Source organism: Oncorhynchus gorbuscha, linkage group LG02 (genome assembly GCF_021184085.1).
Source record: "Oncorhynchus gorbuscha isolate QuinsamMale2020 ecotype Even-year linkage group LG02, OgorEven_v1.0, whole genome shotgun sequence".
Classification (NCBI taxonomy): domain Eukaryota; kingdom Metazoa; phylum Chordata; class Actinopteri; order Salmoniformes; family Salmonidae; genus Oncorhynchus; species Oncorhynchus gorbuscha.
This window is the reverse complement of record NC_060174.1, coordinates 91,832,212-91,847,862: the sequence shown is the minus strand read 5'-3', so window position 1 is coordinate 91,847,862 and position 15,651 is coordinate 91,832,212. Positions and strand designations below refer to the sequence as shown.

At 42.9% G+C, this 15,651-nt stretch overlaps 1 protein-coding gene across 4 annotated transcripts in view; it reads left to right on the top strand.

Annotated features, from left to right (window-relative positions):
- The window catches only part of LOC124013051 (rab effector Noc2-like), a 93,370-nt gene that overhangs the window by 29,489 nt on the left and 48,230 nt on the right, over nucleotides 1–15,651 (top strand). For all 4 annotated transcript variants that reach the window (XM_046327189.1, XM_046327181.1, XM_046327207.1 and 1 more), the window contains one exon: nucleotides 11,787–11,958. In XM_046327189.1, coding sequence (XP_046183145.1) covers nucleotides 11,787–11,958 — 172 coding nt within the window. The remainder of the gene's footprint in view (nucleotides 1–11,786; nucleotides 11,959–15,651) is intronic.

The window sequence follows — 15,651 nt, the reverse complement described above, 5'->3', positions numbered from 1 at the left end:
GTTATCTTATCATACCCACTAATTAAAACGCCTAAAATGAAATTGTTTGCCGCAATTTCCATTTAAATTGGCACGTCCTAAATCTGTCGAATAGTGAAAGGGAAATTAATGCTTGGATAGGAGTGGCACTATTGAAGCACAATTGGTAACTGGCTGGACAAGACCTGGATTGTATTGGTAATAGTTTGGTGTTACCTGCATGGATGTTTACCTGATGCTAATTCTCCTTATAAGTTTATCTCAATTTGTTTTTTGAAACTCACTGGCAACTGTTGTAGTCTGAGGGGTTTAATAAAAGTAGTGTTACTTATTTTTAAACAGGTGAATGCTTTTTGGTAAAGTAAGTCTCTTCATTACGTCAAATCAAATCAAATTGATTGATATAGCCCTTCTTACATCGGCTGATATCTCAAAGTGCTGTACAGAAACCCAGCCTAAAACCCCAAACAGCAAGCAATGTAGGTGAAGAAGCACGGTGGCTAGGGAAAACTCCCTAGAAAGGCCAAAACCTAGGAAGAAACCTAGAGAGGAAACAGGCTATGAGGGGTGGCCAGTCCTCTTCTGGCTGTGCCGGGTGGAGATTATAACAGAACATGGCCAAGATGTTCAAATGTTCATAAATGACCAGCATGGTCAAATATTAATAATCACAGTGGTTGTCGAGGGTGCAACAGGTAAGCACCTCAGGAGTAAATGTCAGATCATTAAGAGTATCTCTACCACTCCTGCTGTCTCTAGAGAGTTGAAAACAGCAGGTCTGGGACAGGTAGCACGTCCGGTGAACAGGTCAGGGTTCCGTAGCCGCAGGCAGAACAGTTGAAACTGGAGCAGCAGCACGGCCAGGTGGTAATTGGCTGGACAAAAAATGACTTGTGTCATGCATGGATTCTTTTTCTGTCTTTGGCAGACCTGCCCTGCAATTGGTGATAAAATGTGTATTGCAACAGTCCACGGTGTATATGGGCTGTCTATCACGGCATTCAGAGGTTCTCACCGTGTTAGTCTGTCTTCCCAATGAAAAACAGGTCTGGAGGTGGGCTGTACGCTCTAGTAAAGATCCACAGTTTTCCTCTCACACGTCTCATATTACTGTGGTTACACCTGTGCCAAACCCCAGCAGCCGTCTCTTGTCTCTGTTGTCTAATTTCAAACATGACATCTGTACAGCTGTGGGTTTCTCAGCATGGTTTATCAGCGCTGTGCTGCTAACCTACACCGCAAGTCATTTCTCTTTGAAAAGTGGTTCATATCTTGTTTGTACTGTGGTCTTTCCCCGTTCTAAGGCAGATTGTGCCTCAACTGAACTAACTGTATGAAATGTATAAAGGTTTTTGAGACCAGAAAAAATAGTGAAGCTAGTCAGACTGATGAAAGTTTTAAACATTAACATATTTTCAATTATATGCATATCTTTATTTCTTCACACTCCACATAGAAGTTGCCATTAAGTTAGGGATGGGCAACTTTGAAGGGAGTGGGGCCACAAACAATCTGAACTCATGAGGGGCCGCAGTTGCCCACGGGTCTGCGTACCCACACCCCCCCCATTCACACAAATCGAGCAAAACATTTTAGTGGCCCCCTTCTTGACAGAGGAGAGACATCTGCAATTCTACACATATTTCCATCGGGTGGAGAGAAATGTTTGGATGTTAACATGATAAGAAGTTTAGATAGCTGGCTACTAAACTAACTTAGCAATCAAAAATGATCAGTGACTGATTTAACAAGAGAGAAACTGCTGATGCACAATCAAATTTCAAAATTGCACCTTGTGTATACTACTATTCTAACTGGAAACAGTAAGTTGAGACCCGACTGAGTTATTTTTGTTGGGGGAGGGCCTACAAAACGTGGGCCGTCGGTTCCCCATTCCTGGATTAAGCAATGTTTTTTTCCTGCCTGGTGAAAGATGACCTTACTTTGATGACAAATCCATAGTGTAGTTGGCTGACATATTGTCAATACAGTGTTCTTGCTCATGTTACATGTTGAATTGGTGAGGTAAACAACGGGAAAACTCACTGACATGAGTCTCTCATCCAATATGTTTATCTTGAATTGAAAAGCAGGAGCTAATGACATTGCACTTTGATTGTTTGTCAAGGAAATGAAGTTTGTTTTCTGAACTCTAGTTGCCTCACCACCATCTCCCCCCTTTATGGTGTCCTTGAAGTGACAGTTGTGATTCCCCAGTAGAGCATGCGCTTCCTTTACCGCAATGACTACTACCGTGATTAAATAATGAGAGAAATTCCGCCTGGCAGCTTTGACCTTTTTGTTATTTCTCCCCCTCCTATGATAAATAATTTAATGTAAAGAGGTCAATGCAATACATCTCTGTCACGTCATTCATAAAGACAGGTTATAAGAGTGCCTGTCATCCCTTTTCACCCGGTGGATTTGTAATTTAAATTTGACACGTTTCTATTGGTTTTGTTCTCTGGCATGTTCATTTTGTAGGAACGCTGATGTATATATGGTCATTTTCATAAGGTAGCTTTCATACAGTGACTTTTTACTGGCACGAGAGATGTCCCTGCTTCTCTTAATGTTACCACATCAGTCCATTGTGTATGGTTCAGTCTATTTGTTTTTCTCATTCAATTTCACCTATCAGTCCCAAGGGAAGGGATGTCATTTACAGTCAAGGAGAGATTAATTTAGAGAAGCAATTGTGATCTACACTGTGATCTACACTGAAACCGGTGTGTCAACTGAGCTGGTTGCATTCCAACAGGCAAAAATCTATATTTTAGATGGCATTTTAGATGGCACCTTCCAATAGGCCCTAAACTGGAGATTTACCTCATTAAAACATGGTGAAGTATGGGTTTTTATCACCAAACCCTGATAGAGGATGATTAGGGATAATTGAAGGCAATCAGAAGCCTTTGAACGTCTGCTAACCTCTGAGTTCCCGAGGAGACCTTTTCGTTAAGAAACACTTAAATGTAGAGAAAAGGTCTGCCTGTTTTGATTGGCCAGAGAAATGCCTGTGTACTTACTGAGGTAGGCTAATGAGAGCGAGATGATTTACTAAAACTGACCTAAAGGCTTTGATGCTTAAGTTCATCAGCAGAGGGTCCTGAAGGGAATATCCTGCCTTCATTAATGACGGACCTTTCAAATCACAACCAAATCAAACTTTATTTGTCACATGCGCCGAATACAACATGAAGACCTTACCGTGAAATGCTTACTTACAAGCCCTTAACCAACAAAGCAGTTCAAGAAAGAGTTAAGAAAATATTTACCAAATAAACTAAAGTAAAAAATGATAAAAAAGTAACACAATAAAATAACAATAACGAGACTACATACAGGTCGTACCGGTATCGAGTCAATGTGCAGGTTAGTAAAGGTAATTTGTACATGTCGGTAGGGGTGCAGTGACTATGCATAGATAATAAGCAGCGTAGCAGCAGTGTAAAATATGAATGGGGGGGTCAATGTAAATAGTCCGGTGGCCATTTGATTAATTGTTCCGCAGTCTTATGGCTTGGGGGTAGAAGCTTTTTAAGGAGCGTCTAGGTACTAGACTTGGCACTCCGGTATAGCTTGCCGTGCGGTAGCAGAAAAAACAGTCTATGACTTGGGTGACTGGGGTCTTTGACAGTTTTTTGGGCTTTCCTCTGACACAGCCTAGTATATATGTCCTGGATGGAAGGAAGCTTGGCCCCAGTGATGTACAGGACCATACGCACCACTCTCTATAGCGTGTTATGGTCGGATGCCGAGCATTTTCAATATCAGGCGGTGATGCAACCAGTGCTCTTGATGGTGCAGCTGACCTCCCTATAGGCTTTCTCATCGTTGTCGGTGATCAGGCCTAACACTTTTGTGACGTCAGAAAACTTAATGATGGTGTTGGAGTCGTGGGTGAACAGGGACTACAGGAGGGGACTGAGCACACATACCTGAGGGGCCCCAGTGTTGAGTATCAGCATGGCATACGTGTTGTTGCCTACCCTTACCACCTGGGGACCCGTCAGGATCCAGTTGCAGAGGGAGGTGTTTAGTCCCAGGGTCCTTAGCTTAGCAAAGAGCTTTGTGGGCACTACTATCCGCTCTCTCCACTGGCTTCCAGTTGAAGCTCGCATCCGCTACAAGACCATGGTGCTTGCCTACGGAGCTGTGAGGGGAACGGCACCTCAGTACCTCCAGGCTCTGATCAGGCCCTACACCCAAACAAGGGCACTGCGTTCATCCACCTCTGGCCTGCTCGCCTCCCTACCACTGAGGAAGTACAGTTCCCGCTCAGCCCAGTCAAAACTGTTCGCTGCTCTGGCCCCCCAATGGTGGAACAAACTCCCTCACGACGCCAGGACAGCGGAGTCAAGGAATACCTAGGATAGGATAAGTAATCCCTCTCACCCCCCCTTTAAGATTTAGATGCACTATTGTAAAGTGACTGTTCCACTGGATGTCATAAGGTGAATGCACCAATTTGTAAGTCGCTCTGGATAAGAGCATCTGCTAAATGACTTAAATGTAAATGTAATGTAACGCTGAGCTGTAGTCAATGAACAGCATTCTCACATAGATGTTCCTTTTGTCCAGGTGGGAAAGGGCAATGTAGAGTGCGATTGAGATTGCGTCATCTGTGGATCTGTTGGGGCGGTATGCAATTTGGAGTGGGTCTATGGTATCCAGGAGGATGCTGTTGATGTGAGCCATGACCAGCCTTTCAAAGCACTTCACGGCTACCGACGTGGCATGTTACCTTCGCTTACTTGGGCACCACCGGGAATATGGTGGTCTGCTTGAAACATGTCGGTATTACAGACTCGGTCAGGGAGAGGTTGAAAATGTCGGTGAAGACACTTGCCAGTTGGTCAGCGCATGCTTTGAGTACACGTCCTGATAATCCATCTGGCCCCGTTGCTTTGTGAATGTTGACCTGTTTAAAGGTCTTGCTCACATCGGCTACCAGTCACTCCTGGCATACAATCACCTATCCGGACCCGTTTGACTGCCAACGCGGAGCCCCACAGGGCCTTCACAACTGGACTACCGACGTTATCTGCCCGAGGGAGTTATCCAGCTGGCTCCTCCGTCGCGACGTTACCTGAACGCTCATCTGCGGCCCGCTATTCGTTAGCTGTTTTATCGGCTGCTATCTGAATAGATCTATTGAACAATTCTTTCTTTTTTTTCTTGGGCCTTTTTTGCGAATTGGATTGATCCCCTCTACCACACGGAACCCCACTAATCCTACCGACGGAAACGCACGAGGTGGCTAAAAACAGACCTCCATCCTAAGCTAGCTTGCTACCGATGGCCCGGCTAGCTGTCTGAATCGCCGTGATCCCAACCAACCTCACTACACACTGGACTCTTTTGATCACTCGACTAAGCATGCCTCTCCCTAATGTCAATATGCCTTGTCCATTGCTGTTCTGGTTAGTGTTTATTGGCTTATTTCACTGTAGAGCCTCTAGTCCTGCTCACTATACCTTATCCAACCTATTAGTTGGTCCTTCTGTAGCTCAGTTGGTAGAGCATGGCGCTTGTAACGCCAGGGTAGTGGGTTCGATCCCCGGGACCACCCATACGTAGAATGTATGCACACATGACTGTAAGTCGCTTTGGATAAAAGCGTCTGCTAAATGGCATATATTATATTATTATTAGTTCCACCACCCACACATGCGATGACATCTCCTGGTTTCAATGATGTTTCTAGAGACAATATCTCTCTCATCATCACTCAAGACCAGGTTTACCTCCACTGTAATCACATCCTACCATACCTTTGTCTGTACATTATACCTTGAAGCTATTTCATCGCCCCCAGAAACCACCTTTTACTCTCTGTTCCAGATGTTCTAGACGACCAATTCTCATTGCTTTTAGCCGTACCCTTATCCTACTCCTTCTCTTTTCCTCTGGTGATGTAGAGGTGAATACAGGCCCTGCAGTGCCTAGCTCCACTCCTATTCCCCAGGCGCTCTCTGTTGATGACTTCTGTAACCGTAATAGCCTTGGTTTCATACATTAGAAGCCTCCTCCCTAAGTTTGTTTTATTCACTGCTTTAGCACACTCTGCCAACCTGGATGTTCTAGCTGTGTCTGAATCCTGACTTAGGAAGACCACCCAAAATTCTGAAATGTTCATCCCTAACTACAACATTTTCAGACAAGATAGAACTACCAAAGGGGGCGGTGTTGCAATCTACTGCAAAGATAGCCTGCAGAGTTCTGTCCTACTATCCAGGTCTGTACCCAAACAATTTGAACTTCTACTTTTAAAAATCCACCTCTCTAAAAACAAGTCTGCCACTGTTGCCGCCTGCTATAGACCACCCTCTGCCCCCAGCTGTGCTCTGGGGTACCATATGTGAACTGATTGCCCCCCATCTATCTTTAGAGCTCGTGTTGCTAGGTGACCTAAACTGGAACATGCTTAACACCCCAGCCATCCTACAATCTAAGCTTGATTTCCTCAATCTCACACAAATGATCAATGAACCTACCAGGTACCTCCCCAAAGCCGGAAACACGTGCACCCTCATAGATATCATCCTAACCAACTTGCCCTCTAAATACACCTATGCTGTCTTCAACCAAGATCTCAGTGATCACTGCCTCATTGCCTGCATCCCTAATGGGTCAGCAGTCAAACGACCTCCACTCATCACTGTCAAACGCTCTCTGAAACACTTCAGCGAGCAGGCCTTTTTAATCGATCTGGCCGGGGTATCCTGGAAAGATATCGATCTCATCCCGTCAGTAGAGGATTCCTGGTTATTTTTTAAAAATGCCTTCCTAACCATCTTACATTTCTTGAATGGGGCATGCTTATTTAGAACCAGGAACAGATATAGCCCTTGGTTCACCCCAGACCTGATTGCCCTTAACCAACACAAAAACATCCTATGGCGTTCTGCATTAGCATCGAACAGCCCCCGTGATATGCAGCTTTTCAGGGAAGCTAGAAAGCAATATACACAGGCAGTTAGAAAATGTCATGTATTGTCATATATTGTCATGTCTTGTCCCTGTGCTTTCTCTTCTATTCGTTTCCCCCTGCTGGTCTTGTTAGGTTTCTTTCCCTCTCTCTATCCCTCTCTCTCTCTATCGTTCTGTTCCTGCTCCCAGCTGTTCCTCATTCTCCTAACGACCTTGTTTACTCTTTCACACCTGTCCCCTATTTTGCCCTCTGATTAAGTCTCTATTTTTCTCTCTGTTTCTGCTTCTGTCCTTGTCGGATCCTTGTTTGCTGTTTTCTGTGTTCTTGTTCCGTCCTGTCGTGTTTTGCCTATCATCAGATGCTGCGTGTGAGCAGGTGTCTCTGTCAGCTACGGCCCGCGCCTACCCGAAGGGACCTGCAGTCGGTTGCCGCTTATCCTGCAATTCCCCTCTACTACTAGAGGATTTCTGTTATCCCCGTTGGGACATTTCCTGTTAAGGCTTGAGGATTATGTTTTTCTGTTTGGACTTAAATAAACTCAGTTTCTGTTAAGTCGCTTTTGGGTCCTCACTCACCTGCATAACAGAAAAGCCAAGGCTAGCTTTTCAAGCAGAAATTTGCTTCCTGCAACACTAACTCAAAAAAGTTCTGGGACACTGTAAAGTCCATGGAGAATAAGAACACCTCCTCCCAGCTGCCAACTGCACTGAAGATAGGAAACACTGTCACCACTGATAAATCCACTATAATTGAGAATTTCAATAAGCATTTTTCTACAGCTGGCCATGCTTTCCACCTGGCTACCCCTACCCCGGTCAACAGCACTGCACCCCCCACAGCAACTCGCCCAAACTTTCCCCATTTCTCCTTCTCCCAAATCCAGTCTACTGATGTTCTGAAAGAGTTGCAAATTCTGGACCCTACAAATCAGCCGGGCTAGACATTTACATTACATTTACGTCATTTAGCAGACGCTCTTATCCAGAGCGACTTACAAATTGGTGCATTCACCTTATGACATCCAGTGGGACAGTCACTTAACAATAGTGCATCTAAAACAATCTGGACCCTTTCTTTCTAAAAAGTTCTGCCGAAATTGTTGCCACCCCTATTACTAGCCTGTTCAACCTCTCTTTCGTGTCGTCTGAGATTCCCAAAGATTGGAAAGCAGCTGCGGTCATCCCCCTCTTCAAAGGGGGGTGGACACTCTTGACCCAAACTGCTACAGACCTATATTTATCCTACCCTGCCTTTCTAAGGTCTTCGAAAGCCAAGTCAACAAACAGATTACCGACCATTTCGAATCTCACCATACCCTCTCTGCTAGGCAATCTGGTTTCAGAGCTGGTCATGGGTGCACCTCAGCCACGCTAAAGGTCCTAAACGATATCTTAACCGCCATCGATAAGAAACATTACTGTGCAGCCATATTCATTGATCTGGCCAAGAATTTCGACTCTGTCAATCACCACATTCTCATCGGCAGACTCGACAGCCTTGGTTTCTCAAATGATTGCCTCGCCTGGTTCACCAACGACTCTGATAGAGTTCAGTGTGTCAAATTGGAGGGTCTGTTGTCCGGACCTCTGGCAGTCTCTATGGGGGTGCCACAGGGTTCAATTATTGGACCGACTCTCTTCTCTGTATACATCAATGATGTCGCTCTTGCTGCTGTTGAGTCTCTGATCCACCTCTACGCAGACGACACCATTCTGTATACTTCTGGCCCTTCTTTGGACACTGTGTTAACAACCCTCCAGGCAAGCTTCAATGCCATAGAACTCTCCTTCTGTGGCCTCCAATTACTCTTAAATACAAATAAAACTAAATTCATGCTCTTCAACCGATCGCTGCCTGCACCTGCCTGCCTGTCCAACATCACTACTCTGGACGGCTCTGAATGCGCGGACAACTACAAATACCTAGGTGTATGGTTAGACTGTAAACCCTCCTTCCAGACCCACATCAAACACCTCCAATACAAAGTTAAATCTAGAATTGGCTTCCTATTTCGCAACAAAGCATCCTTCACTCATTCTGCCAAACATACCCTTGTAAAACTGACCATCCTACCAATCCTCAACTTCGGCGATGTCATTTACAAAATAGCCTCCAATACCCTACTCAACAAATTGGATGCAGTCTATCACAGTGCCATCCATTTTGTCACCAAAGCCCCATATACTACCCACCATTGCGACCTATATGCTCTCGTTGGCTGGCCCTCGCTTCATACTCGTCGCCAAACCCACTGGCTCCATGTCATCTACAAGACCCTGCTAGGTAAAGTCCCCCCTTATCTCAGCTCGCTGGTCACCATAGCATCACCCACCTGTAGCACGCGCTCCAGCAGGTGTATCTCTCTGGTGACTCCCAAAACCAATTCTTTCTTTGGCCGCCTCTCCTTCCAGTTCTCTGCTGCTAATGACTGGAACGAACTACAAAAATCTCTGAAACTGGAAACACTTATCTCCCTCACTAGCTTTAAGCACCAGCTGTCAGAGCAGCTCACAGATTACTGCACCTGTACATAGCCCATCTATAATTTAGCCCAAACAACTACCTTTCCCTACTGTATTTAATTGATTTAATTAAATTAATTAATTAATTTAGCTCCTTTGCACCCCGTTATTTTTATTTCTACTTTGCACATTCTTCCACTGCAAATCTACCATTCCAGTGTTTTACTTGCTAGATTGTATTTACATTGCCACCATGGCCTTTTTTTGCCTTTACCTCCCTTATCTCACCTCATTTGCTCACATCGTATATAGACTTGTTTCTACTGTATTATTGACTGTATGTTTGTTTTACTCCATGTGTAACTCTGTGTTGTTGTATGTGTTGAACTGCTTTGCTTTATCTTGGCCAGGTCACAATTGTAAATGAGAACTTGTTCTCAACTTGCCTACCTGGTTAAATAAAGGTGAAATAAATAAAAATAAAATACAGAGTGTTATTTTTTATATTTTTTATATTTATTCAACTAGGCAAGTCAATATTGCCTACTAACCTGGATTTATTTTAGCTAAATATGCAGGTTTAAAAATATACACTTGTGTATTGATTTTAAGAAAGGCATTGATGTTTATGGTTAAGTACACATTGGAGCAACAACAGTCATTGATTGATTGTTTTTATAAGATAAGTTTAATGCTGGCTAGCAACTTTCCTTGGCTTACAGCATTCGCGTAATAGGCAGGCTCCTCGTGGAGTGCAATGTAATCAGGTGGTTAGAGCTTTGGACTAGTTAACTGTAAGTTTGCAAGATTGGATCCCCCGAGCTGACAAGGTAAAACTCTGTCGTTCTGCCCCTGAACGAGGCATTTAACCCACCATTCTTAGGGCGTCATTGAAAAAAATAATGTGTTCTTAACTGGCTTGCCTAGTTAAAAGAGGTGTATTATCTCTTTTAATTAAAATCGTCCAAATCGGCGCCAAAAAAATCGCTAATTAATCGGCCATTCCGATTAATCGGTCAACCTCTAGTGCAAACGACCCAGTACATCACGGGGCCAAGCTCCCTGCCATCCAGGAATTTTATACCAGGCGTGTAATAGGAAATCCCTAAAAATTGTCAAAGTCTCCAGCCACCCTAGTCATAGACTGTTCTCTCTGTGTAGGTCCAAGAGGCTTCTAAACAGCTTCTACCCCCAAGCATTAAGATTCATGAACACCTAATCAAATGGCTACCCAGACTATTTGCATTGTCACCCCTTTGACACCACTGCTACTCTCTGTTGTTATCATCTATGCACAGTCACTTTAATAACTCTACCCACATGTACATATTGCCTCAACTAACCAGTGTCCCCACACATTGACTGTGAATATATATATTTTTAAACTGCATTGATGGTTAGGGGCTCTTAAATAAGCATTCCACCTGTTGTATTCGGCGCATGTGACAAATACAATTTTATTTTATTTTATTTGAAATTCAAGTGCAGGGTTCAAAGAAATACAGTTTAACCCTTATTTACTAGAAAACAGTTCTCTAACCTTTCATTTGAGCTCCATGGTCATCCAAGAATTTTAATCTTAATGTGGAGCTTGAGCAGTACCTGTCATTCATCACCATTGGCCATGGTTACCATGCAATTGCATCATTTATTTCAGAATCTGACTTGATAGTTTGAGTAAAAAATTATATTCTTGATTACTGACTATATGTTATGAGGAAAAAAGGCATTTGTTTTCAATTCAGTACACTGTACTTGAGTTGTACATACATTTCCCCCAAAGTGGAAGCCAGAATGAGAACATCATTTTTGGAATGCCTACTTCTTCTTGCTGATTTTCAGGGGGTTTTGGGGAGCTTACTTGCTGATGCAAATGTGAAAATGTTGCCTTCCTGATAAAATGTGATAATGCAGTAGGCCGGCAGAGATGAGGAAAGTGTTTCCGGCTGGAAGGTGGCACTTGCCAACTCTGGAGTGCCCGCTGTCCATTAGTGGCACATGGCTTGCCCACAGCACTGAACCTAGTGAGCCTAGCACCCACCACCAGTTTGTTAGCATGCTTATGTCAGGAGACTGTCAGTGCTACTCCAGACAGGACTGTTGTGGCCTATAGGACCTCAGACATTGCTTTTAGACCAATCTGTCTTTTTGAAATGATAGTTATTGTCCTTTTGGGTATGCATGGAAAAACTGTCATTTTTTATGTTTAATATACTGTATGAAAATTTCACATTTTCAATGTTTGTCTGATGTGAGGTTGCGCCTCACAATTTGTAAACCAGGGCCACGTTCGGTTTCCAGGAAACTGGAGAAAACTTATGAAAACTGAAAAAGTACTACTTGAACTAGTAGGAACACATACATTTGTTCTCAAAACTGATGGCAACCTTTCTGTATGTGTTATCTAGGTGTGGAAGCGCTCTGGAGCCTGGTTCTACAAGTTCATGCCCAAGTACGTGTACCCTGGGAAGGAGGGGCCGAGTGGTGCTCCTCTGGGACTGCGAGGAGCCAATGGAGGAGGGCAGAAGATGGCCAGGAGTTCCACTGTCAGCCGCACCTACACATGGGCACACAGCAAAGGTCAGTCAGTCACTCCCCATGACCACTGTAATGCAGGTATTCCTTATTTGGAATAGTTTAAAATGGGTACATTTGGTGTCCTGTTGCGGCTTCTTTTGAGACATACTTGAACAAACAAAAAACATCAGTTCTTTATATGACAGAAATTCATCATGATTTCAGTTTGTTTTTGTAAAGTTACAAAACAGTGACATAGAGATGACCTTAGATTTTAGAATACTCTTCAAGTCCATGTTTGATTAGGATGAAGCTTCAATGGGCGTGTCCGAAAACTCATACTATTAGTAGGCTTTTTGGGTAGTAAAGAAAAGAGTATAATAGCATGTGAAATTGTTACAAATTAGTACATTAAATGCCAGGATGTCATATTTATGTTTTGTCATATTTAAGTTTTTCATTTAGCATAAATTCGCTGCACACTATTGAGGAAAATAATAGTATTTTCATGCACACGTGTTTGACAAAAGCTGATAATTGGATCAAGGGTTGGGCTGTGCTTTAATGAACGAATGGTGTGGAACAACCAAATTGCACTTAAGATAACGCCTTCTTTGCATGGATTAGCTTAGTATGTTGTTTTGTTGCTTACATACATTTTTACTGAATAGTATGTTCTAAATAGTGTTTAGTATGGTTAGTACATAATATACATTGAGTGTACAAAACAGTGCTCTTTCCATAACACACTGACGAGCTGAATCCAGCTGAAAGCTATGATCCCTTATTGAAGTAATTTGTTAAATCCACTTCAATCAGTGTCGATAAAGTAGAGGAGACAGGGTAAAGAAGGATTTCTAAGCCTTGAAACAATTGGGACATGGATTGTGTATGTGTGCCATTCGTTTGTTCCAGACACACCAGTTTGAGTGTGTCAAGAACTGCAATGCTGCTGGGTTTCCCTTGCGTATCAAGAATTGTTCACCACCCAATGGACATCCAGTCAACTCCTCATTGTGTTGTTTTACTCTCACAGTTTTAGAGAAGCAAGGTTAAGAAATGTTTGTTATGATATGTGTGGGCTGCTTCAGGTCCAATATCTCCTCCCTACAAGGGAAGGTGAATCCAGATCTTTGTTGCCATTTATCTTCAGTTGTCAAATCTGATAACATGACAATGGTAACAGGGAGATGCATCATCATCACTGTCTATTGTTTCTGTGGCGCTACAGTATAACACATTATATATATTATCTGCAGTTGTGCTTTGGATGCACCTTACAATCACTATAGCGTTTTGATTAAAAGGTGGACACTGTTACTCTCACAGCTTTATAACCAACAAGGTCAAAAGTATCATCACCTTAGAATGCAAGTCTCCCTTTCTAAAGGCCTTATCTATGTTCTCTATGGAGTTTCTCAGGGCCAAGATCCTCATATCTGATGTTGAATGGCTAGCTGGGGGCCTCTGAGCTCCATTATGCCACATATTTGCTATGAGTCACCTGTGGGATGAACAAACAGCCTTTGATGCAAGGCCACAGATGTGTTTCTGACTGTCCTCCTAAGCTATTCTAAAAGGGTTTGTCGCTGCATTTTCCTCAATATATATGTGGGCATCTCCTCTGTTTATTCTCTATCACAAGGCCATAACTGAAGCATTGTATTTATTGAATCCTGAGCGAAAAACATCTGTCTGAGCTTAGCGTATATCACCCTGAGTTTGGTAAGCAGTTAGTGCCATTTTAGATTTCAACATTCTGTAAGCCTGACGGGCTTGTGTTTTTATTTGGCATTAATATGTCTGGTGCCTGCTTTCTGACATTGAATTCATGTTCTCAAACCTTTGCATACATGTATGTTAATTGGCCCCAAATTGAAAGTGAGGTGACGCCCCTCAGACCACCTCTTAAACTGCATCATATGTATGACCGCATCTTGAAAGAGAAAGAAAACCCACTGCATTATTGCCAGGACTGGTCCATTAATAAAGATAAAATTGATGTCAAATACTACCTGAAATATCGAGCAGCTGGTTGCAAATTGCTTAACCCTTTTAAAAAGAGCGAGCACAAAAGAATGGTTTATGCTAAATAAATTGGGTGTAACACGGTAAAACCCAACGACCTGTTATTCTTGATTCAATGAATGTAATGGCGTTCGTCTGTTGAAGGAGAAGCGGACCAAAATGCAGCGTGGTGGTTACTCATGTTCTTTAATGTAGAATCGACGATACATGAAATAACATAATATACAAAAACAACAAACGAAACGCGAAAACCTATTACAGCCTATCTGGTGAACACTACACAGAGACAGGAACAATCACCCACGAAAACACTCACAGAATATGGCTGCCTAAATATGGTTCCCAATCAGAGACAACGAGAATCACCTGACTCTGATTGAGAACCGCCTCAGGCAGCCATAGACTACGTCGACGCCCCACAAAACCCCAAGACAAAAAACACACCACAATAATCTATGTCACACCCTGGCCTGACCAACTATATAAAGAAAACACAAAATACTAAGACCAAGGCGTGACAATGAAGTAGTTCAGTGTGTGTGCGTGTTGTGTGTGTGTGTGTGTGTGTGTGTGTGTGTGTGTGTGTGTGTGTGTGTGTGTGTGTGTGTGTGTGTGTGTGTGTGTGTGTGTGTGTGTGTGTGTGTGTGTGTGTGTGTGTGTGTGTGTGTGTGTGTGTGTGTGTGTGTGTGTGTGTGTGTGTGTGTGTGTATTTTTATGTATACTGTAGGTCACTACACATCTACCTGTCAGGGTGTGGGCCTGTGGGATTTTTAAGGGGATTTCTATAAAGTCTCCCTTCATGGGACTGAGAAAAAAACATGCTTTAAAGCTACTTTCCTACTATTCTACACATTTTTCCATGGGGCGGAGAGAACATTTGACTGTTTTAAAGATAGTTCCCTGCAATTTTACACATTTTGCCATAGCTTATGCTGTGTTATTATGCTATCTGAGTGACTCAAACATAACAAAATCATTGAGGGCCCCATGCCAAGACATTTTGGACATTTTAGATTCTCTGACCGTCTAGTTTTTTAAATCGTTGATTGTTAGTTCTGAATTATGATCTTATTTAAACATACAGTATATATAGTTCTGTTATCTTTTCAACATACTTTATATATGTTTTTTGTTGTTTTACGTTTACACTGCCAACATTTAAGATCACGAAAAATATAATCATATCTTTTAAAAATATATTTATTGGAGTGGCAGCAACGATTTAGCACCAGCGGCTTGCCACTGCTAAATGAATATAGGAGAAACACTGAAATATAATCATTACAATATGAATCATACACCCAGTATATTAATATTTGAGAGAGTATTAACATAATGTCTACTGTTATTTCACATTACAGACAAACTAGGTTACTAAACAGTCATCTTTTCATCAGCACTTCAGAAGACACTGCACACGCACACATTACATAGCATTACACATTTCACATTACATCATATAGCATGAGCTATGGGCTTGTCACGTTTGGGCCCGCTTCACCTGTGCTTTCCAATAGTCCAGGCTGAGTCATGGTCAGCCATTGTGGTCCCAGCAAAAAGCACAGGTGGGATCAGATGGTGCAGGCAGTTCCGGCTGTGACCTGTGTGCACCGTGGCCAACCGCCTCGGTGCAGGTGAGCGGATACAGAGCTGCAGAGGCAGGGGAGGGCTCACCGCGAAACAATCTGGACACAAACTACAGAAGGTGTAAAAGCTGATCTGAGTATA